This window comes from Dermacentor albipictus, chromosome 3 (genome assembly GCF_038994185.2).
Source record: "Dermacentor albipictus isolate Rhodes 1998 colony chromosome 3, USDA_Dalb.pri_finalv2, whole genome shotgun sequence".
In the NCBI taxonomy this organism is placed as follows: domain Eukaryota; kingdom Metazoa; phylum Arthropoda; class Arachnida; order Ixodida; family Ixodidae; genus Dermacentor; species Dermacentor albipictus.
The window spans coordinates 186,752,981-186,775,223 of record NC_091823.1 but is presented as its reverse complement, the minus strand read 5'-3'; the positions used below and the strand labels follow the sequence as shown (position 1 = coordinate 186,775,223).

Here is a 22,243-nt window from a genome sequence, read left to right as displayed (position 1 = left end):
ACGAAACTGGAATGGTGGCCATGGCACGTCAATGATTGGAGGAAGACGACAGTAAGGCAACGGATGTTTACAAGCGATTGTTTTGTGACTGCGTAACGACGACTATAGCTTGAAAATGGCGGCCGAGTATCGCGACTGAATGACGGCAGCATAATTAAAAATAGATTAACGAAGAATGAATGGTTACGATTGGGTTTACATTTCTCATGTGATAAAGATGATAAAATAATACGTGACAACGACGGCTTCACGGCAATAGTGAAACGATGACTGTGACGACGATTGCATGGCGAATACGTCATGACTACAGTCGATCGACGAATCTGATGGCGGTGGAACGACCGCGACGACTTAACGGCAGTGGTATGAAGATTAATGCATAACGACTGTGTAACAGCGCCAAGCGTGGCAATGACGGTATGGCAAGAGCCGGATGAGAAAGCTTGAATGACGATGCAACGACCACGAGGGTCTCACGACCTGCCTTTTGCACTTCACCATTAGACAACTACTGAGTTGGCATGGAAGGCATCATGGTGCCCAGAGTGAGTGAATGACGACGACGAATTGTCATGACTACTACGAGCACATACGCAGGGGCTTGGGTCATTAGGTCGGATAGATAGATAGATAGATAGATAGATAGATAGATAGATAGATAGATAGATAGATAGATAGATAGATAGATAGATAGATAGATAGATAGATAGATAGATAGATAGATAGATAGATAGATAGATAGATAGATAGATAGATAGATAGATAGATAGATAGATAGATAGATAGATAGATAGATAGATAGATAGATAGATAGATAGATAGATAGATAGATAGATAGATAGATAGATAGATAGATAGATAGATAGATAGATAGATAGATAGATAGATAGATAGATAGATAGATAGGCAAGCTCAAAACGCCTGAAGTAGGCAAATGAGGCTTGTCGTATTAAAAATGAGAGACGGACGTCAGATTACACTTTTTATTCTCGTTATTTCTTGGTAGTGTTGTTTTCATTCGCTTTACTACATCGGGCCTTGGCTTTCTCTATTCTTGGGTGACTACTTTCTGTAGTGCTCAGGAGAAATGCAAGCGAAATGCCGATCTCAATTTGCCTTCCTGCAAATCAAAGATGTATCAAGACCTGTAACGTTATTTCAAAGTTTCGACACACGCTTCCTTTTACAGTGAAGCCTCTCGGTGGTCGGCATTTTCCGTGTCCGCGTCCGTTACAAAACATGTGGGCCAATGCCGGCGGCAGTGCAAGCCAGGAGCAGTGACTCCTGTAAGGCAGGTGCTTCAAGCACTCAGAAAAGAAGAACCAAAGATGCATACATTCTCTGGAATGACGCATTCACCAGGCATATCAGCACATGTTTCAATAAAGAAAAAGCACAGAACAAGCATACCAATGGAATAATTGACGAAAGGGCGCTCCGGATAACAATTCCAAGCCCGTAGCGCTCCCTGCATATGTTTTCCGGCAAATGTTACTGTTGCGCAAGCTGCCGCGGCGAGGACAGCTTGCGACGAAGGCAGCGACGTCCCTGCCTTTCGTGTACCAGCCAAGCGAATACGTTCAATGTTGTCGCAGCACCGCCGGCGGCGTGCTGCCAAAATTACAATCACATCCATTACTCTAACTTATCATTACTAGCATTACTCTAAAGTAATAAAACATTGCATCCGCCCTCAGCTCTTGTAGTGGTGCTTTTCAACAGCTTCACTGGACATACGCTTTCGCAGGGCCGGCACGGCGAGATAATATTTATGCTCTCATTGGGATGCCATTTAATCTGCGTCCACTAATTAACATCGACCGAGGCACTGAACAAATCAGCACACTGCTAATTTTTGTAAACATTCTTTGGTTCCATTTCTAATAGGCGAAATGTCCGTATTTTTTTTTTCTTTTATCAAATAGGTGGGGTTCAATAAACGCAGAAAGTAGGCGGCACGAACAGGACCGAAAATGAGTGATCCCTCGTACGCGATGTCCCTGATCTCATGCCAATTACCGATCTCTGACCATGCTCTTCTTGGCAGTTTGCGCTGTCGACTGTCGAAAGGTTACGCCTATCCATAATTACCGCGCGATGTACATGTGCGATCTACCGCGGCATTAATCCTAAAGCCTCTGAGACTTTGCTCTTGAATACACGGGCATCAGAATTAAACGTGCTCCATCAGACAGTATGCGTGTTTTTATAAGAAAAGCCAGCGTCACAGAAAATAACAAGGAAAGCGAGGAAGGCATTTATCGTAATAGAAAAGCAGAGAAGACGGCCTGAATCAAAGTCCTGACCTGGTAACTCAACATTGGGGAAGAGAAATGGCTGCAAACCGAGTAAGAGAAATATGTGCTCATGATCAGCGCGAAAATTGTGGTGAATGAAGTTGAAGATCGAAGACCGTTGAAAGTGTCAAATTCAAACCATGCAAGCAGTTGAGAGTTTTATTTTTGTTTGGGGGGGGGGGGGGAGGGGGACAACTTGGCCTCGGTCCAAAGAAAAGGCAACATTGCTAAGTTGGTATTTCACGCACGTGGCGCTTGAAAATAAAGAATGCTGTACGCAAGCTTCTTCAGGTTTTCTTGAATCTTCTTAGCATTCCCTGTTATTTTTACGGTAGCATTGGAGGTTCTTCATGAGAACCGAAGGGCTCTTGTCAAAGCCACGCGTTATTATTAATGCTTCCTCAGGATGCAGTAATACCCTAACCTAACTAGGCTCTATGGGCTGGATGAATGGTTTCAATGCATTTTCACACGGTGAGCACAAGCGCTGCAATTATCTGAACTACTTGCGCCAGTCATCCATAATATGAAGATTGTATAATTGCGCGTTACAAATCCTTTACCCCGCCTACGTATCTAGCTGCAAATCTGCCAGAACATAAGAGTCCTGCTTTTATATTCAATAGTGTAGCTGAAAGAAACGCTGTAGTGCACGAGAAACCTTCAATCCATCACCGGGAGAAGGGCTGCCCTCAAGCTCACTTTCCTAGGGACGCTTATAACCTGGTCTACCCGCCACGGTTGCTTGGTGGCTGTGGTATTGGGCTGCTAAGCACGAGGTCGAGGGATCGAATTCCGGCTATGGCGGCCGTATTTGGACGGGGGCAAGAACACTCGTGTATTTATATTTAGGTGCATGTTAAAGAACCCCGAGTGGTTTAAATTTACGGTGTGCCTCACAATCGTATAGAGGTTTGACACGTAAAACCCCATAATGTAGTTTTTTTTTCATAGCCTGGGCTGAAAACGATGAACGAACTAGAAGATATTTTGCTTTTTCGTTGTAACAGGAACAACATGATGGAGACAGCAACGACGTCCACTGAAATGGCGAGTAACCGGTGTAAACACGAGGCAACGTGCCGAAAGCCAACATAAGTTGCAACGCAACTTGCTGGAATCTACGTACAGCTAGCCTTCGTTTAAATACATCGAGATAGCTGAAACGTGTGTCAGTTTCCGCGTTATTAGGCGAGGGCTACTAGGCTAAGGCCCAAGGCGCATTCATCTATGCTGGCTCGGGCGCGACTGTGCCACGCGGCGATAATCTCAAAGAGCTATACAGAGATAAGACGTTGGATACCGCCACGTAATGCTTCTTTTTTATAAGTTTGGTTATTCGGCAAGCAAAAATAGATTCTTTCTGGTGGGCAATATTTACGAGGACCCGCCGTGGTTGCTCAGTGACTATGGTGTTGGGCTGCTGAGCACGAGGTCGCGGGATCGAATCCCGGCCACGGCGGCCGCATTTCGATGGGGGCGAAATGCGAAAACACCCGTGTGCTTAGATTTAGGCGCACGTTAAAGAACCCCAGGTGGTCAAAATTTCCGGAGTCCTCCACTACGGCGTGCCTCATAATCAGAAAGTGGTTTTGGCAAGTAAAACCCCAAACATTATATATTTATATTATTATTTACGAGCACCACATCTTCTTCAGAAGAAGGAAAAGACCGTGAGCATGCAAGCAGCACGACATGAGGCCAACTAAAAAAAGTGGTTATATTGGTGCGTGTCTATATAAACAAAGACAGCAGTACCAAAGTGATTGCATTACAATAAAAAAAGCTAGAACAATGGGAGAAACCTGCCTTAAACAAGGTAATCAGCCAGTCAATTATTCAATCAATGTTTATTTTTCATCCTGTGGATGTATATATTGAAGGACTGTGAGCAATCTTTCTTTTTTTATGTGCTTCTTCAAAGCCACGGAATAAATTTCGGAGCGGTAATGATAAAGTGTAAAAAAATAAAAGAAACACCTCAGACACCATCATGGTATAAGGTACACATTTAAAAGTGAAGACGTAGAGGTAATAAAAAACTGAAAAAAACTAGTGGCATACAATATATATGAAAAAAACACTTTTTTTCAAGATAGCCTAAACATTAAGAGAGATACAAATAGTTACAAAGCAACAAGTTCATAACCGCAGCACAACTGCATTATAAGAAAACAACTAGACACAACGGGACTATAATATACTAGATACAAAACTGCCTATCTATCGTGAAACACAAATTACGTAATAGGATTATTAAAGAACACAAGAGGTGGAAATTATTCCATAGTCCTCCACTACAGAGTGCGTCATAATGATACAACGGTTCTGGCACGTAATGCACCACAATCTAAATTTTAGGTTTTATTCGAAAAAACGAAAACGTTACAAATTTCTAAGTTTAATGCGCCGCAACCTGAAGCACCTTGCCGGAATTTTTCACATTTCTGCATAAGATAATTTATGATGCTCCTGTGAACTGTCACCTAAGAATTTTGCATGCATAGCTGCACGTTTCTCAAAACCATGTCTTCTTTTCTTTTTATCATTTCAGTCAAGTCGTTACAAACGTGGTTCAATAAGGCTTCCTGCTAGGCCAGTTCCTTCATAATGCTTACAAATAACAAAATGCGCAGCGCAGACAAGGACGAGAAGGCAACGAACACGGACAAGTGCAACCTTTCAAAGTTTTTCAAATTTTTCAACGTTCTTTAAGTCTTTCAACGTTTCAACGTAACAAATGTTTTCGTGCTTAGAGAGGAAGTGGCGGTGATATCGGTGGGAATAGGCGACTCGGTTGTCAAGGCCCCTCTAGCAGCCATACTGATTTCATTTTGAACGATATCCTGATGCAGTCGACTGAAAAGAGGGTAATTCATGGATCATGCCTTTCCGAGATTTAAATTATCCAAACGTCGACTGGTCTTTTGGACAATTACGTCAAACCAAGCAGGTGCTAAATACTTCCTTGATGTTCGCTTTAACTTAACGCAGTTCGTGACAAGCCCAACTCGCATAACCCAGGCTTCTCAGAATCTTTTAAATTTATACTAACCACTCATACAAGAAATCTTGTCTACCATTAACTACCTCCGTAAATTTAGTCATCATGAAGTAATTCACGCCGCCTTCACCTTTAGTCGTAACATGCGACTCCACTATATTTTTCGATATGCTGCACTGAATCAAGATCTACATAACATTTATGAAATATTCCAATCAAGTATCAAGTTTTCATTCGCACTCTGGAAAACAACTAGGGACATATAACCTAAGACTATTTCAATCTGTTTTTGCTCCAATCTCCTGACATCAAATTTGCGCTATCGCCGACGCAAGCATCGGGCCATGACCGGCAGCGTTGTCTGACCAGCCCAATCAAACGGTCTCCTCGTTTAGAGAAGGTGACTTTCGTTTGCTTTGAAAACGAATAACACTGCGTACATTGAGTGGCTTGTCTTATCTAACTGGCTGACAAAAGGCGAGCAGCACGCTTAAAGTGGAGAGGATTTCGGTGGAGATCGGAGTGCAAATAAATCACTGGAGTGAGAGGGTGGTGCCGGCATCCATGACTGGTCCGCTTCGCCTTACTTAGCTTGCGGTGGCTGGTCAAAACTAGCGGCGGCGTGCAACGTGAAGGTAAAAATGCAGCTAAAACGGATCCTTAACGCAGAATCTTCGGCCGAGCAATGTCCTGTAAGTGCTGAAAGGGCTCGACAATGCTATCTTGCATGCAAATGTTTTTATTACGTGCAAATAAATCCATTCTCCCCGGCAGCTCCGAGTAGCAAGTGCCAGAGCGATCGGTGTGTAGCCATATTGTATTAATCTCGCAACGAGGCAGTCAACGGTTATTCTGCAATAAGTTCAGTTTTGATCGGCACATTAATGCATCTTTGAAGCGTGCACGTCACTTTCACGAGGTCAGTTTTGGCAGTTTTGTGACGTCGCGTGCACAACAAAATTAATCCGGAGTCCCTCACTACGGCATGCGTTATAATCACATCATCGTTTTGGCTCGAAAACGTCGGAATTTAATTTGTTTCCAAGCATTACTTTCATGCCAACCGACATCACCAATCGTTTAACAAAACACTTAAAACTGTTGAGAGCAAAAAGAAAGCGTTTTTTTTTTTTCGACCCGCAAAAATTAAACCGTCCCGGCCCCAGGCCTGCGAGGCTACGAGGCTGAGCGTGCCTACGTGGAAGCTGTGCGCATGCATAAACACTGATTTTATCAGAACAACCTTCATCACATGACAGCTGTTAACCTACAAAAATTTTGTCGCATCACTAATCCCCCAGACATCTTGTACTATCAGTATTCAAACTGATATTCAAAATGACTGGTCCTTTATCAGACATTGACAGTCTTACGTGTTTGACACGACGTTTTCAGCATAGAATCCGATACGCCCTTTCCAAACATGTCTGTTATTGCCATGTCATAAATAACTGTCATTGTCTTTTCATTAAAACGTATCAGCAGCGTAATAGAAAATGTCAAGAACTAGTCGTCTGCTGTCCCTGAAAAATAATTTCAAAACTCATAAAAACACGAAATTCATTACGGCTTTTTTTTATTCTTGCTGTTACTGAGTCGCTAACCATACGTAACCTGCGGATTGAATGGAAAGTGAGCAATGTCGTTCCTGTCTATAGATCAGGCAATAGAGATTCACCACGAAATGACCGCGCAATTTACATAATAATAGTCACTTAAAAATCATGGAAAATATATTTTTTCTCAATTAATGAGCTTTTTCCACTCAAATGGTTTCGTCCATTCATCAATCGCAGCACGGTTTCCATAAGGAACTGAATTGTGAAATACAGTAGGCCATCTTTCTTCATGATTTACATTCAAACTTCGAACTAACACACAGACTAACGCAATCTTTCTCGATTTAGCAAGAGCCTTTCACAAGGTAACTACTCAACGCGTGCTTCTAAAGAATTCTCAAATCAACATGCATCCTGTGTTAAGATGGGTACTTCAAATATCTAGATATCACTTTTTCTCACGGTATTTACTCGTGCTTACATGTAAATTGCATTATAAAGCTCGCTAACAATAATCTCGGTTTATAAATGTCAGTGACAAAAAGCTCCTCCCCAGATAAATCTAAAGTTGAATACGTTTCTTCCATCTGGAGCACGCATGAAATTTACCCCACTAACACCCTTGAAGGCGTACAGAATCGCACTACTAGGTTCATTCACTGAGGCCGTGGTTGATTAGTGGCTATGGTGTTGGGCTGTTAGGCACAAGTTCGCGGGATCCATCCCGGCGGCCGCCTTTCTGTGGCACGCCGAAATACGAAAAAAACCGTGTACTTAGATTTCTGTGGGCGTTAAGGAACCCCAGGAAGTCCAAATTATTCCTAAAACCCCCACTATGGCGTGCCTCATAATGAAATCGTGGTTTAGGCACGTAAAACATCACAATTCATCAAATTCAGCTTATCATTTCGATATGACCATGTCATTCCTTGAAACAGGCTCCCGTTTGTCAACTCTCGTATTACCGTCGCACCGCCAGCCTATCATTGCTCCAAATATATTTTTTTTACAATGCCCTCAGCCTCGCGCCATGCACTTCACCACATGATCAATATCATCGGATTAAGTGCCGCGTGCCCCAAGTCATTTTTTAGAGCGTACTTGTAGACTGGAACTGCATTCCTTACGCCATCGCTGCCATCACCAGTTTTTCTACTTCACCCAAGCAGGGTCAGCGATTTCTCGCCTTAACTAATATTGTTTTAACTATAGTTGTAATTCCGCCCGGTATGTAAGACCCATGCCTGGGGTATTTAAGTAAACCAAAAAGAAAGAAAAAGAGAGAAATCTAATTGAACAATTTTATTTTCGCTTGATGCAATCAACTAACAAGCGAAAAACAGTGGCCTGAGAAAAATCTCTTCTATCGCAGCTTGACCAAACTCATGCAACCCCGTATCCGGTGACTTCTTTTCACGGCCTAACAAATGTTAAACTTTATCGCTCGGCGCGAATTGGCCACGAACAAAACGAGGACGTCTCCCGTCTTACCCCTGTTTTGCCTGAATTTCGACCCGAATTGGGTGGCTATTTCAGGAAAGAACGCGGGCACCACCAAATACGCTGGGACCTTGGATGAGTCGTGTGTATAAAATAACCGACGCGCATTAACCGCATGTCATATTTCGGCGATTATACTCACCGCTTCCGTGGTGCTTTAATGTCACTTTCTTTTCAAGGAATAAGTTAAAGAGTTAGTTAAGACACTTGCAGTTGTGCGAATATTTTGTTCTTTCCCCTTCAATACATCATAGCAAAATATTCACAAGGAAAAGGATATAAAGCTCCAAGTAGCACGATCGCTTTAAAATGCTGACCGTCCGCTGATGCTCAACTACACTATTCTGTGAACACATTTTGTTGCTTCCCGTCCCACGTTATACCGCTGGCTGCAATGGTCGCTGCCCCACACTGAGCAGTGCCCCTTGCAGGATGGCCACAAGCAGCAGCAGCAGCGTCGCCGGCGTGTGGATGCTGGCGCTTCTGGTGCTCGGCTCGCTGCTGGGCGCCCTGGCCGAGCCGCAGGCTGGCGGCGACTGGAACGCCCTGTCCGGCATGTGGGGCAAGCGCGCCTCGTCCGACTGGAACCGCCTTTCCAGCATGTGGGGCAAGCGGGGCCCCTACGGACCCTACCAGGTGCGCCACTCACTGGGCTACATGGGCGAATTTAATTGTCTGTATTTTGGTGCTGTCTTTCGCGCCGAAACCAGGGGCGCTAGAACGTCAAGCTATTCGAATTCTTCTAATTTCATTTCTGCCACCCCGTCTTTGCTTGTCGGTCACGTGACATCACAGAAACCACGATAACTCCCCATCTCATATGACGTATACACACCGATCATGTATGATTAGGCGAAACAACAGAAACAAAATTCTTCAGTGTTCTACTCACTTTTCTCCATGATCCCTACTCAATTGGTCAAAATTTTTCGGGCTGGGCCCACTTGGCCTCTATCATGCGACGTCACAAAGCCGTGAGAAGTCTGTACATCAAAGTGGCATGCACGCACTTAAGGTGCCTTAACATGCAGAACAAACCCGACATTTTCTATTTCTGAATAGCCGGAAATAGCCTCGTTACGAAAGAATGAAAATCCAGCCTACCAATGGCTCTGGCATTGGCTACGCAGATCGGCCGGGGACAGCGAATTCCTCCGCCTATAATAAACACTCTTGGGTCGCAGTTTAACGCTGTCGAGCCCTTTCGGTATATATACGAGAACACTCTGGCAACTCATTTCTGCTGAGGATCTGTTCTAGCGGCATCCGGAGGGTTGCGTCGCGACCCGATTGCCTACCAGCTACCCCAAGCTAAGCAATGGGAGGCGCATAGATTGCAGACGCCGCCCTTCTCATCAGGTTATCGACTTTTGCTGTTCTAGCCTGGACCCATCGTAACCCTCTCCACTTGTTCACGTGTCTCGCATCTTGTCGGCCTATTTCATCACAAGCTGTTAAGGCAGGCAATGCTATTTTCGTTAAATGCAAACAAAAGTGTCCTAGTATAAATGAGGAGAGCGTTTGATTTGGGTGTTGAAATAATGCTGCGAGTCACCGCCCGATTCTCGAGTCGGCGATTATTCAAATTGTTGCCACGAGATTGGAATAAAGTCAGAAAGGAATATCTTTATGTGTCCCAAGCACCAACTGATGCTCACTCTCACCACTAGCATAAATATTGCTATGTTATTTTTGTAGCGATAGCAATTATATCTACACTCATCGCAAGTTTTCCCTGTCACCATAATGTTGGGCACATATTTATCTATTCTCATCCTAAATGTTTGATGACTTTCGCCACGAGACAGCAATTTACTGGAGCATACAAATGGGTTGCAGTGGATGCAACAGGCATTACCAAATCCAGACTGGAAGCTTATCATTGTGGAAAAAAAAGTTCACCATCACTGCATTTACAGGTGCTAACATATGGAGCTTAATTAACAAAGACGCTCGACAACAAAAACCGCACGAAGATCGATGGAACAATAAACGTTAGGCGTAACATTAATAGACCGAAAGAGTCGTGTGGATCGGAGAACAAATGGAGATAGCTGATATTTTAGTTTACATTACGAGAAAAGAATTCAGCTGGACAGGCTATACAACGCGTACGGCAGGTAACCAGTGGATCGTTACAGAATGGGTGCCAAGGGATAGGAGGCGCAATTCAGGACGGTAGGAAAATTACGCGGGGTGATAAAATTACGAAAAATTTGCGCGCGCATGTGGGAATCAACTGGCGCAAGACAGGACATAAAGATGTCATGATGATCATGCTACGTGTTTATCTATAGCATGTGCCACCATGATGGCTTAGCGGTGATAATATTACGCTGCTAATCATGAGCTCGCGGCATTATCGTATACTGTAATATTAGGTAGCGCATTCAGGGAGGACTCAGAACTGCCGCTCTTGATGTCGAAAACCTTGAGGTGGCGCCACCGGAGCATGGGCTGTTCCGACACGCTCGTTGGATAGAAAAAGGGAAACTGACTAGCTGAATCGACTAACGATAGAAAGCACCACGAGAGCCCAAGTAGGCAAAACACACACACACACACGCACAGTTGCCGCAGGGTGAAGTAGCAAGAAACTGGGAGTATACCGGGAGAACAAATATATTGTTCCAATAATGGTGATCATCATCATCATCAGCCTGGTTACGCCCACTGCAGGGCAAATGCCTCTCCCGTACTTCTCCTACAACCCCGGTCATGTATTCATTGTGGCCATGCCATCCCTGCAAACTTCTTAATCTCATCCGCCCAACCTAACTTTTTGTCGCCCCCTGCTACGCTTCCCTTCCCTTGGGATCCAGTGCGTAACCCTTAATGACCATCGGTTATCCTCCCTCCTCATTACATGTCCTGCCCATGCCTATTTCTTTTTCTTGATTTCAACTAAGATGTCATAAACTCGCATTTGTTCACTCACCCAATCTGCTCTTTTCTTATCCCTTAACGTTACACCTAGCATTCTTCTTTCCATAGCTCGTTGCGTCGTCCTCAATTTGAGTAGAACCCTTTTCGTAAGCCTCCAGGTTTCTGCCCCGTAGGTGAGTACTGGCAAGACACCGCTATTATACACTTTTCTCTTGAGGGATAATGGTAGCCTGCTGTTCATGATCTGAGAATGCCTGCCAAACGCACCCCAGCCCATTCTTATTCTTCTGATTATTTCCGTCTCATGAAACGGATCCGCCGTCACTACCTGCCCTAAGTATATGTATTCCCTTACGACTTCCAGTGCCTTGCTGCCTATTGTAAATTGCCGTTCTCTTCCGAGACTGTTAAACATTACTTTAGTTTTCTGCAGATTAATTTTTAGACCCACTCTTCTGCTTTGCCTCTTCAGGTCAGTGAGCATGCATTGCAATTGGTCCCCTGAGTTACTAAGCAAGGCAATATCATCAGCGAATCGGAAGTTACTAAGGTATTCTCCATTAACTTTTATCCCCAATTCTTCCCAATCCAGGTCTCTGAATACCTCCTGTAAACACGCTGTGAATAGCATTGGAGAGATCGTATCTCCCTGCCTGACGCCTTTCTTTATTGGGATTTTGTTGATTTCTCTATGGAGGACTACGGTGGCTGTGGAGCCGCTATAGATATCTTTCAGTATTTTTACATACGGCTCGTCTACACCCTGATTCCGTAATGCCTCCATGACTGCTGAGGTTTCGACAGAATCAAACGCTTTCTCGTAATCAATGAAAGCTATATATAAGGGTTGGTTATATTCCGCACATTTCTCTATCACCTGATTGATAGTGTCTGGCATTGCACTACCTTCGGGATCGACCCCCGTATGGCGAGCACTTAACGCCTGGTTCACCTCCGTCGCGGGTGGGCCTGGTATTGCAATATCTTTGGAATCGGCCTACGTATGGAGAGTTCTTAATGCCTGCTTCACCTCCGCCGGGGGTCAGCCTGGCATTGCACTACCTTCGGGATCGACTCACGTATGGCGAGCACTTAACGCCTGCTTCACCTCCGTCGTGGGTGGGCCTGGTATTGCAATATCTTTGGCATGGCCTACGTATGGCGAGTTTTTAATGCCTGCTTCAACGCCGGAGGGGGACAGCCCGGCATTGCACAACCTTCGGGATCGACCCCCGTATGGCGAGCACTTAACGCCTGCTTCACCTCCGTCGCGGGTGGGCCTGGTATTGCAATATCTTTGGAATCGGCCTACGTATGGAGAGTTCTTAATGCCTGCTTCACCTCCGCCGGGGGTCAGCCTGGCATTGCACTACCTTCGGGATCGACTCACGTATGGCGAGCACTTAACGCCTGGTTCACCTCCGTCGCGGGTGGGCCTGGTATTGCAATATCTTTGGCATGGCCTACGTATGGGGAGTTCTTAATGCCTGCTTCACCTCCGCCGGGGGTCAGCCTGGCATTGCACTACCTTCGGGATCGACTCACGTATGGCGAGCACTTAACGCCTGGTTCACCTCCGTCGCGGGTGGGCCTGGTATTGCAATATCTTTGGCATGGCCTACGTATGGGGAGTTTTTAATGCCTGCTTCAACGCCGGAGGGGGACAGCCCGGCATTGCACTACCTTCGGGATCGACCCCCGTATGGCGAGCACTTAACACCTGGTTCACTTCCGTCGCGGGTGGGCCTGGTATTGCAATATCTTTGGAATCGGCCTACGTATGGAGAGTTCTTAATGCCTGCTTCACCTCCGCCGGGGGTCAGCCTGGCATTGCACTACCTTCGGGATTGACTCCTGTATGGCGAGCACTTAACGCCTGGTTCACCTCCGTCGCGGGTGGGCCTGGTATTGCAATATCTTTGGCATGGCCTACGTATGGGGAGTTTTTAATGCCTGCTTCAACGCCGGAGGGGGACAGCCCGGCATCGCACTACCTTGGGGATCGACCCCCGTATGGCGAGCACTTAACGCCTGGTTCACTTCCGTCGCGGGTGGGCCTGGTATTGCAATATCTTTGGAATCGGCCTACGTATGGAGAGTTCTTAATGCCTGCTTCACCTCCGCCGGGGGTCAGCCTGGCATTGCACTACCTTCGGGATCGACTCCCGTATGGCGAGCACTTAACGCCTGGTTCACCTCCGTCGCGGGTGGGCCTGGTATTGCAATATCTTTGGCATGGCCTACGTATGGGGAGTTCTTAATGCCTGCTTCACCTCCGCCGGGGGTCAGCCTGGCATTGCACTACCTTCGGGATCGACTCACGTATGGCGAGCACTTAACGCCTGGTTCACCTCCGTCGCGGGTGGGCCTGGTATTGCAATATCTTTGGCATGGCCTACGTATGGGGAGTTTTTAATGCCTGCTTCAACGCCGGAGGGGGACAGCCCGGCATTGCACTACCTTCGGGATCGACCCCCGTATGGCGAGCACTTAACGCCTGGTTCACTTCCGTCGCGGGTGGGCCTGGTATTGCAATATCTTTGGAATCGGCCTACGTATGGAGAGTTCTTAATGCCTGCTTCACCTCCGCCGGGGGTCAGCCTGGCATTGCACTACCTTCGGGATTGACTCCCGTATGGCGAGCACTTAACGCATGGTTCACCTCCGTCGCGGGTGGGCCTGGTATTGCAATATCTTTGGCATGGCCTACGTATGGGGAGTTTTTAATGCCTGCTTCAACGCCGGAGGGGGACAGCCCGGCATCGCACTACCTTGGGGATCGACCCCCGTATGGCGAGCACTTAACGCCTGGTTCACCTCCGTCGCGGGTGGGCCTGGTATTGCAATATCTTTGGCATGGCCTACGTATGGGGAGTTTTTAATGCCTGCTTCAACGCCGGAGGGGGACAGCCCGGCATTGCACTACCTTCGGGATCGACCCACGTATGGCGAGCACTTAATGCCTGGTTCACCTCCGTCGCGGGTGGGCCTGGTATTGCAATATCTTTGGCATGGCCTACGTATGGGGAGTTTTTAATGCCTGCTTCAACGCCGGAGGGGGTCAGCCTGGCATTGCACTACCTTCGGGATTGACTCCCGTATGGCGAGCACTTAACGCATGGTTCACCTCCGTCGCGGGTGGGCCTGGTATTGCAATATCTTTGGAATGGCCTACGTATGGGGAGTTTTAGAGCGCAGCTCTTTGGCGTCCGTTCCTGGGTTTCGCGTCGGCGTTGTCGTCGGCCTCGTAACCAGCTCGCCGACGAATCTGCTCCGCCGCCGCGCATGCGCGCTGTCGGCTCTCCGGGCGAGGGAGGATGATGGAAGGGAGGAGGAGAGACTGTGGAGGAGGGCTGGCTACACAAACGGCTCTTTGGCGTCCGTTCCTGGGTTTCGCGTCGTCGTCGTCGGCGTTGTCGTCGGCCTCGTAACCAGCTCCGCCCCCCTTACATCCCCCCATCGCTAGCAGCGACCGACTGATACCGCTTTCGTGAGTCCGCTACCGCACTCACGAAAGACGTCGTGCACTTCCTGCAACTCGCATTAACTGTCCATCGATCCACACCGATGTTAGTAGTGGGGGACTTTAATGTTGACATAAAGACAAACAGCAATTTCCTAACACTTATGCGGGAGAACATCCCGTTCCTCTCGCTCGTAACGCGTCCCATGGCTGTGACAACCTCGTGAGGCACTTGTATAGATCTCGTCTTTGAGAATCAAGCATTGGTGTACCAAGTCGAACATATATCAATCTATTTCTCCGACCACAAAGCTTCCTTCATGACTGTCAAGAACTGTTAGTGGAGTCTTTGTTAAAGGAATACGTGTGAAAAATAAAAAAAAAATTCTGTGATAGCGCATACATGTGTTGCTCGATTTCTTTGCCTCAATCTATCGAAAAGGTGAAACAGCTTATTTGCTGCGCTCAAATTTCGCATTAGGAAGTAACGTAATCGTCGGTAATTTTTTAATGCCTGCTTCACCGCCGCAGGGAGTCGGCCCGGTGTTGCACTATCTTGGGGATCGGCCCACGTATGCGGGGTGCTTAACGCCTGCTTCACTTCGGCCGCGGGTCGGCCCGATATTTCATTATCTTCAGGCCGACCCCAGTGGAGGTGAAACACTTTGCTTTTCGTTTGAGAGCTTTGACTGTCGTCAGCTTTCGCTGCCATTCCATCTTCACAGAGTGGAATGGTTGTCAATTTTTGCACTTCTTTTGGATGGCGGTAGTCATCGGCATCTCCTGGAGTGTGTAGACCAGTTTTCTCATCGATTCGGTACTCGCGCTACTAACTCAAGATGAAGTCAGTTGTCACCATCTGTTGTAGCAGGCAGGGCGCAGTTTATTGTTGTAATTATAATAGTTTATTTGTTTATAATGGCTAAAAAATTTTTCATCTGACCATCTATTCAATCATCACGCCCATCGCTGTTGCTTCGTTAATTCAACTTCCCTTTTTTAGACTGATCCAAGGGCGTGTCCAGGGGTGAGGAAATGGACTCGGTTCGTAGTCAGCTGGTCTGTATGCTCGTGGAACGAGTTGTTGCCGGAGAAACTGTCAGTTGCGTTTAACTTTTCCTTTTACTTCATTATTTCCTCGAGTGACGGTTCGCCGCGACGCTGGCGGATCTTCGGAAACATATATCCGCGTTATGGGTTAGATAAGGTGGAAAATTAGATATTTCGAAACAGCGTCCATCATCATACCCTGCAATAACCGCTAAATCATAAGCATTATGACTGTCACCCGTTACCTCGTCTGGTTTTTCCCTAATTGTACAGCACGTTTCGTGCAAAATTGGCAACTGGAAACAAGAGTCGCAAGCAGATGAGAAACTAAGCGATCTACTAAGGGACAAAGCCACGGAAACAGCCAAACAGGGATGAAAAGCGAGAATTGATCGTGAAAATATTTATGGATCTACATCTTTTTATTTAAATAGGAAGTAGAGAAAATGCCACCGGAAGTTGACAATAATTCCGTGTGTTGAATGACGCTTCTACAGTTATGAATCGACCCGCTTGACGTATCCACTTGCCTGCTGTCCTAACGGGCGTGTTTTTCTTGGTTTCCGCGGTGGCCTCAGTGCGTCTAGAACCCCACAGCGTTTTGCGCTCTACGCGGTTGTACGGGACTTGGGACCACGAATCGTTACGCAACTTCCCAAATAACAACACGAATCGGTTTTGGCACATGGTCGAGCAGTAAACGAGGGATGCAAAACAGAGCTAATTCGAAAAACGCTACAAGAAATCGTTATTTGGTACTTTCGCTTATTTACTTGTTCTTGCAAGGTTCTTCCTGCGCATCTTTCATGCGCGAGTCCATTTAATGTGGTTCTTTGTTTGCCAAGTAAAGAAAAGGTGTATCTCACAGGTTTACACGTTATACAATTGATACTGTGAGATACACGTTATTTCAATTCTCTTTTACGGGTTTACGCGTCTTTATGGCGAATGCTGGGCATTATTCACACTAGTACTAGTAAAAGTACCCTGCCCCTCATATGCATAGAAATGTTACCTTGATTTGCCCCCCCCCCCCCGTAAAAACCTCCTCCGTACGTACCTGCTTGATGAATAATGGCAACGTGCTGTTCATGACCTGAGAATGCCTGCGAAACGCACCCCAGCCCATTCTTATTCTTCTGATTATTTCAGTCTCATGATCCGGATCCGCCGTCACTACCTGCCCTAAGTATATGTATTCCCTTACGACTTCCAGTGCCTTGCTGCCTATTGTAAATTGCCGTTCTCTTCCGAGACTGTTAAACATTACTTTAGTTTTCTGCAGATTAATTTTTAGACCCACTCTTCTGCTTTGCCTCTTCAGGTCAGTGAGCATGCATTGCAATTGGTCCCCTGAGTTACTAAGCAAGGCAATATCATCAGCGAATCGCAAGTTACTAAGGTATTCTCCATTAACTTTTATCCCCAATTCTTCCCAATCCAGGTCTCTGAATACCTCCTGTAAACACGCTGTGAATAGCATTGGAGAGGTCGTATCTCCCTGCCTGACGCCTTTTTTATTGGGATTTCGTTGCTTTCTTTATGGAGGGCTACGGTGGCTGTGAGGCCGCTATAGATATCTTTCAGTATGTTTACATACGGCTCGTCTACACCCTGATTCCGTAATGCCTCCAGACTGCTGAGGTTTCGACTGAACCAAACGCTTTCTCGTAATTAATGAAAGCTATATATAAGGATTGGTTATATACCGCACATTTCTCTATCACCTGATTGATAGTCTGAATATGGTCTATTGTTGAGTACCCTTTACGGAATCCTGCCTTGCCCTTTGGCTCGTATTCCTGATTCTTTTTGCGATAACCTTTGTAAATCCTTTGTAGGTAACGGACAGTAAGCTGATCGGTCTATAAATTTTTCAAGTCTTTGGCGTCCCCTTTCTTGTGGATCAGGATTATGTTAGCGTTCTTCCAAGATTCCGGTACGCTCGAAGTCACGAGGCATTGCGTATACACGGTGGCAAGTTTTTCTAAAACAATCTGCCCACCATCCTTCAACAAATCTGCTGCTACCTGATCCTCCCCAGCTGCCTTCCCCCTTTGCTTCAAGGCTTTCTTTACTTCTTCCGGCGTTACTTGTGGGATTTCAAATTCCTCTAGACTATTCTCTCTTCCATTATCGCCGTGGGTGCCACTGGAACTGTATAAATCTCTATAGAACTCCTCAGCCACTTGAACTATCTCATCCATATTAGTAATGATATTGCCAGCTTAATCTCTTAACGCATGCATATGATTCTTGCCAATTCCTAATTTCTTCTTCACTGCTTTTAGGCTTCCCCCGTTCCTCAGAGCATGTTCAATTCTATCAAAATTATACTTTTTTATGTAAGCTGCCTTGCTCCTGTTGATTAACTTCGAAAGCTCTGCCAGTTCTATTCTAACTGTAGGGTTAGAGGCTTTTATGCACTGGCGTTTCTTGATCGGATCTTTCGTCTCCTGCAATAGCTTAGTGGTATCCTGTCTAACAGAGTTACCACCGACTTCTACTGCACACTCCTTAATGATGCCAGTAAGATTGTCGTTCATTGTTTCAACAATAAGGCCCCCTTCCAGAGTTAAAGCCGAATACCTGTTCTGTAGCTTGATCTGGAATTCCTCTTTTTTCCCTGTTACCGCACACTCATTAATCGGCTTCTTATGTACCATTTTCTTCCATTCCCTCCTCAAGTCTAGGCTAATTCGAGTTCTTACCATCTTATGGTCACTGCAGCGCACTTTGCCGAGCACGTCCACGTCTTGTATGATACCAGGGTCAGCGCAGAGTATAAAGCCTATTTCATTTCTAGTCTCGCCATTCGGGCTCCTCCACGTCTACTTTCGACTATCCCTCTTGCGGAAGAAGGTATTCATTATCCGCGCATTATTCTCTTGTGCAAACTCTGGTAATAACTCTCCCCTGCTATTCCTAGAGCCTATACCATATTCCCCCACTGACTTGCCTCCAGCCTGCTTCTTGCCTACCCTGGCATTGAAGTCGCCTATCAGTATTGTTTATGTTGTTCTGACTTTACCCATCGCCGATTCCACGGCTTCGTAAAAACTTTTGACATCCTGGTCATCATGACTGGATATAGCGGCGTAGACCTTCGCGACCTTCAATCTGTACCTGTTATTAAGTTTCACAACAAGACATGCCACCCTCTCGTTAATGCTATAGAATTCCTGTATGTTGCCAGCTATATCCTCATTAATCAAGAATCCGACTCCTAGCTCTCGTCTCTCCGTTAAGCCCCGGTAGCACAGGATGTGCCCGCTATTTAGCAGCGCATATGCTTCTTTCGTCCTCCTAACTTCACTGAGCCCTACTATATCCCATTTACTGCCCTCTAATTCCTCCAATAGCACTGCTATACTCGCCTCACTAGATAACATTCTAGCGTTAAACGTTGCCAGGTTCAGATTCCAATGGCGGCCTGTCCGCAACCAGGAATTCTTAGCACCCTCTGCTGCGTCGCTGGTCTGACCGCCGCTGTGGTCAGTTGCTTCGCAGCTGCTGGAAACTGAGGGCCGTGGTTTGATAGTTGTGTTCATATAGAAGGTTGTGGCCAAGTACTGAACCAGGGTGGCCAATCCTGCTCTGGTGGAGTGCGTTGACGGTTCTGGTCACCGGGATTAGGCCACCCTCCAGGCCTGTTTGCGCAATTTTATCAACACGCAAATTGTTTTTTTTTAATCCGGTGGAAAATTGCGTGGCACCGGGATTCTAACCACGGTCCTCTTGCACGCGAGGCGGATGTTCTACATCTACGCCCCCGCTGCACTTATACAGAAAAGGTATTCGGCTTTACCTCGGCAAGAGGACCTTAATGTTGAAGCAACGAGCTGCAATCTTATGGGCATCATTACGGAGTGTGCAATAGAAGTCGGTGGTAACTCCGTTAGGTAGGATACCAGTAAACAATCGCAGGAGACGAAAGAACTGATCAAGAAACGCCAATGTATGAAAGCCTCTAACCCTACAGCTAGAATAGAACTGGCAGAAGTTTTCAAGTTAACCGACAGGAGCAAGGCAGCTTACATAAAAAAGTACAATTTTGATAGAATTGAACATGCTCTCAGGAACGGAGGAAGCCTAAAAGCAGTGAAGAAGACATTAAGAATAGGCAAGAATCGAATGTATGGGTTAATAGACAAAGCCGGCAATATCATAACTAATATGGATGAGATAGTTCAAGTAGCTGACGAGTTCTATAGAGATTTATACAGTACCCATGGGACCCACGAAGATAACGGAAGAGGGTATAATCTAGAGGAATTTAACATCCCACAAGTAACGCCGGAAGAAGTAAAGAAAGCTTCGGGGGCTGTGCAAAAGGGGAAGGCAGCTGGGAAGGATCAGGTAACAGCAGATTTGTTCAAGGATGGCGGGCAGATTGTTCTAGAAAAACTGGCCACCCTGTATACGCATGGCTCATGACCTCGAGCGTACAGGAATCTTGCAAGAACGCCAACATAACTTAATCCATAAGAAATGGGACGCCAAAGACTTGAAATATTATAGACCGATCAGCTTACTGTCCGTTGCTTACAAAGTATTTACTAATGTAAACGGAAATAGAATCAGGAACACAAGCTTCTGTCAGCCAAAAGACCAGGCAAAATTTCGTAAAGGCGACTCAATCATAGACCACATACACACTATCAATCAGGTGATACAGAAATGTGCGGATTATAACCAATCCTTAAATATACCTTTCTTTGATTACGAGAAACCCTTTGATTCAGTTGAAACCTCAGTAGTCATGGAGGCATTACGGAATCAGGGTGCAGACGCGCCGTATGTAAAAATACTGAAAGATATCTATAGCGGCTCCACAGCCACCGTAGCCCTCCATAAAGAAAGCAACAAAATCCCAATAAAGAAAGGCGTCAGACAGGGACATACGACCTCACCAATGTATTCACAGCGTGTTTACAGGATGTATTCAGAGATCTGGATTGGGAAGAATTGGGAATACGAGTTAATGGAGAATACCTCAGTAACATGCGATTAGCTGATGCTATTGCCTTGCTTAATTAGTAACTAAGGGGAGATATTGCCATGGAATGCATGCTTGCTGACCTGGACAGGTAAAGCAGAAGGGTGGGTTTGAAATTAATCTGCAGAAAACTAATGTAATCTTTTACAGTCTCGGAAGAGAACAGCAGTTTACGAAAGGTGTCGAGGCACTGGAAGTGGTAAAGAAATACATCTACTTAGGACAGGTAGTGACCGCAGATCCGTATCATGAGACTGAAATAATCAGAAGAATAAGAATGGGCTGGGGTGCGTTTGGCAGGCATTGTCAGATCATGAACAGCAAATTGCCATTATCCCTCAAAAGAAAAGTGTATAACAGCTGTGTCGTACCAGTACTCACCGACGGGGCAGAAATTTGGAGGCTTACGAAAAGGGTTCTACTTAAGTTGAGGACGACGCAATTGGTTATTGAAAGAAGAATAATGGGTGTAACGTTAAGGGATAAGAAACGAGGAGATTGGGGGAGAGAACAAACGCGAGCTACTGACTTTTCAGTTGAAATAAATAAATACGTTACTTCCTAATGCGAAATTTGAGCGCAGCAAATAAGCTGTTTCACCTTTTCGATAGATTGAGGCAAAGAAATCGAGCAACACATGTATGCGCTATCACAGAATTTTTTTTTATTTTTCACACGTATTCCTTTAACAAAGACTCCATTAACAGTTCTTGACAGTCATGAAGGAAGCTTTGTGGTCGGAGAAATAGACTGATATATGTTCGACTTGGTACACCAATGCTTGATTCTCAAAGACGAGATCTATACAAGTGCCTCGCGAGGTTGTCACAGCCGTGGGACGCGTTACGAGCGAGAGGAACGGGATGTTCTCCCGCATAAGTGTTAGGAAATTGCTGTTTGTCTTTATGTCAACATTAAAGTCCCCCACTACTAACATCGGTGTGGATCGATGGACGGTTAATGCGAGTTGCAGGAAGTGCACGACGTCTTTCGTGAGTGCGGTAGCGGACTCACGAAAGCGGTATCAGTCGGTCGCTGCTAGCGCTGGGGGGATGAAAGGGGGGCGGAGCTGGTTATGAGGCCGACGACAACGCGAAACCCAGGAACGGACGCCAAAGAGCCATTTGTGTAGCCAGCCCTCCTCCACAGTCTCTCCTCCTCCCTTCCATCATCCTCCCTCGCCCGGAGAGCCGACAGCGCGCATGCGCGGTGGCGGAGCAGCGGCGCATGCGCGGCGGCGGAGCGCGGCGGCGGAGGCGAGCTGGTTACGAGGCCGACGCCGACGACGACGACGCCGACGACGACGCGAAACCCAGGAACGGACGCCAAAGAGCTGCGCTCTAAAATAAATGGGCAAGGGCAGGGCATGTAATCAGGGGGGAAGATAACCGATGGTCATTAGGGGTTATGGACTGGATACCAATAGAAGCGAAGCGTAGACGGGGCGGCAGAAAGTTAGGTGGGCGGATGAGATTAAAATGTTTG

At 46.2% G+C, this 22,243-nt stretch overlaps 1 protein-coding gene across 1 annotated transcript in view; it reads left to right on the top strand.

The window, feature by feature from the left end:
* Window positions 1-22,243, top strand: part of Mip (Myoinhibiting peptide precursor) — a 237,124-nt gene that overhangs the window by 105,266 nt on the left and 109,615 nt on the right. The window contains exon 2 of the mRNA XM_070536382.1: window positions 8,792-8,996. Within this exon, the coding sequence (XP_070392483.1) occupies window positions 8,793-8,996 (204 nt within the window). The 5' untranslated portion in view covers window position 8,792. The remainder of the gene's footprint in view (window positions 1-8,791; window positions 8,997-22,243) is intronic.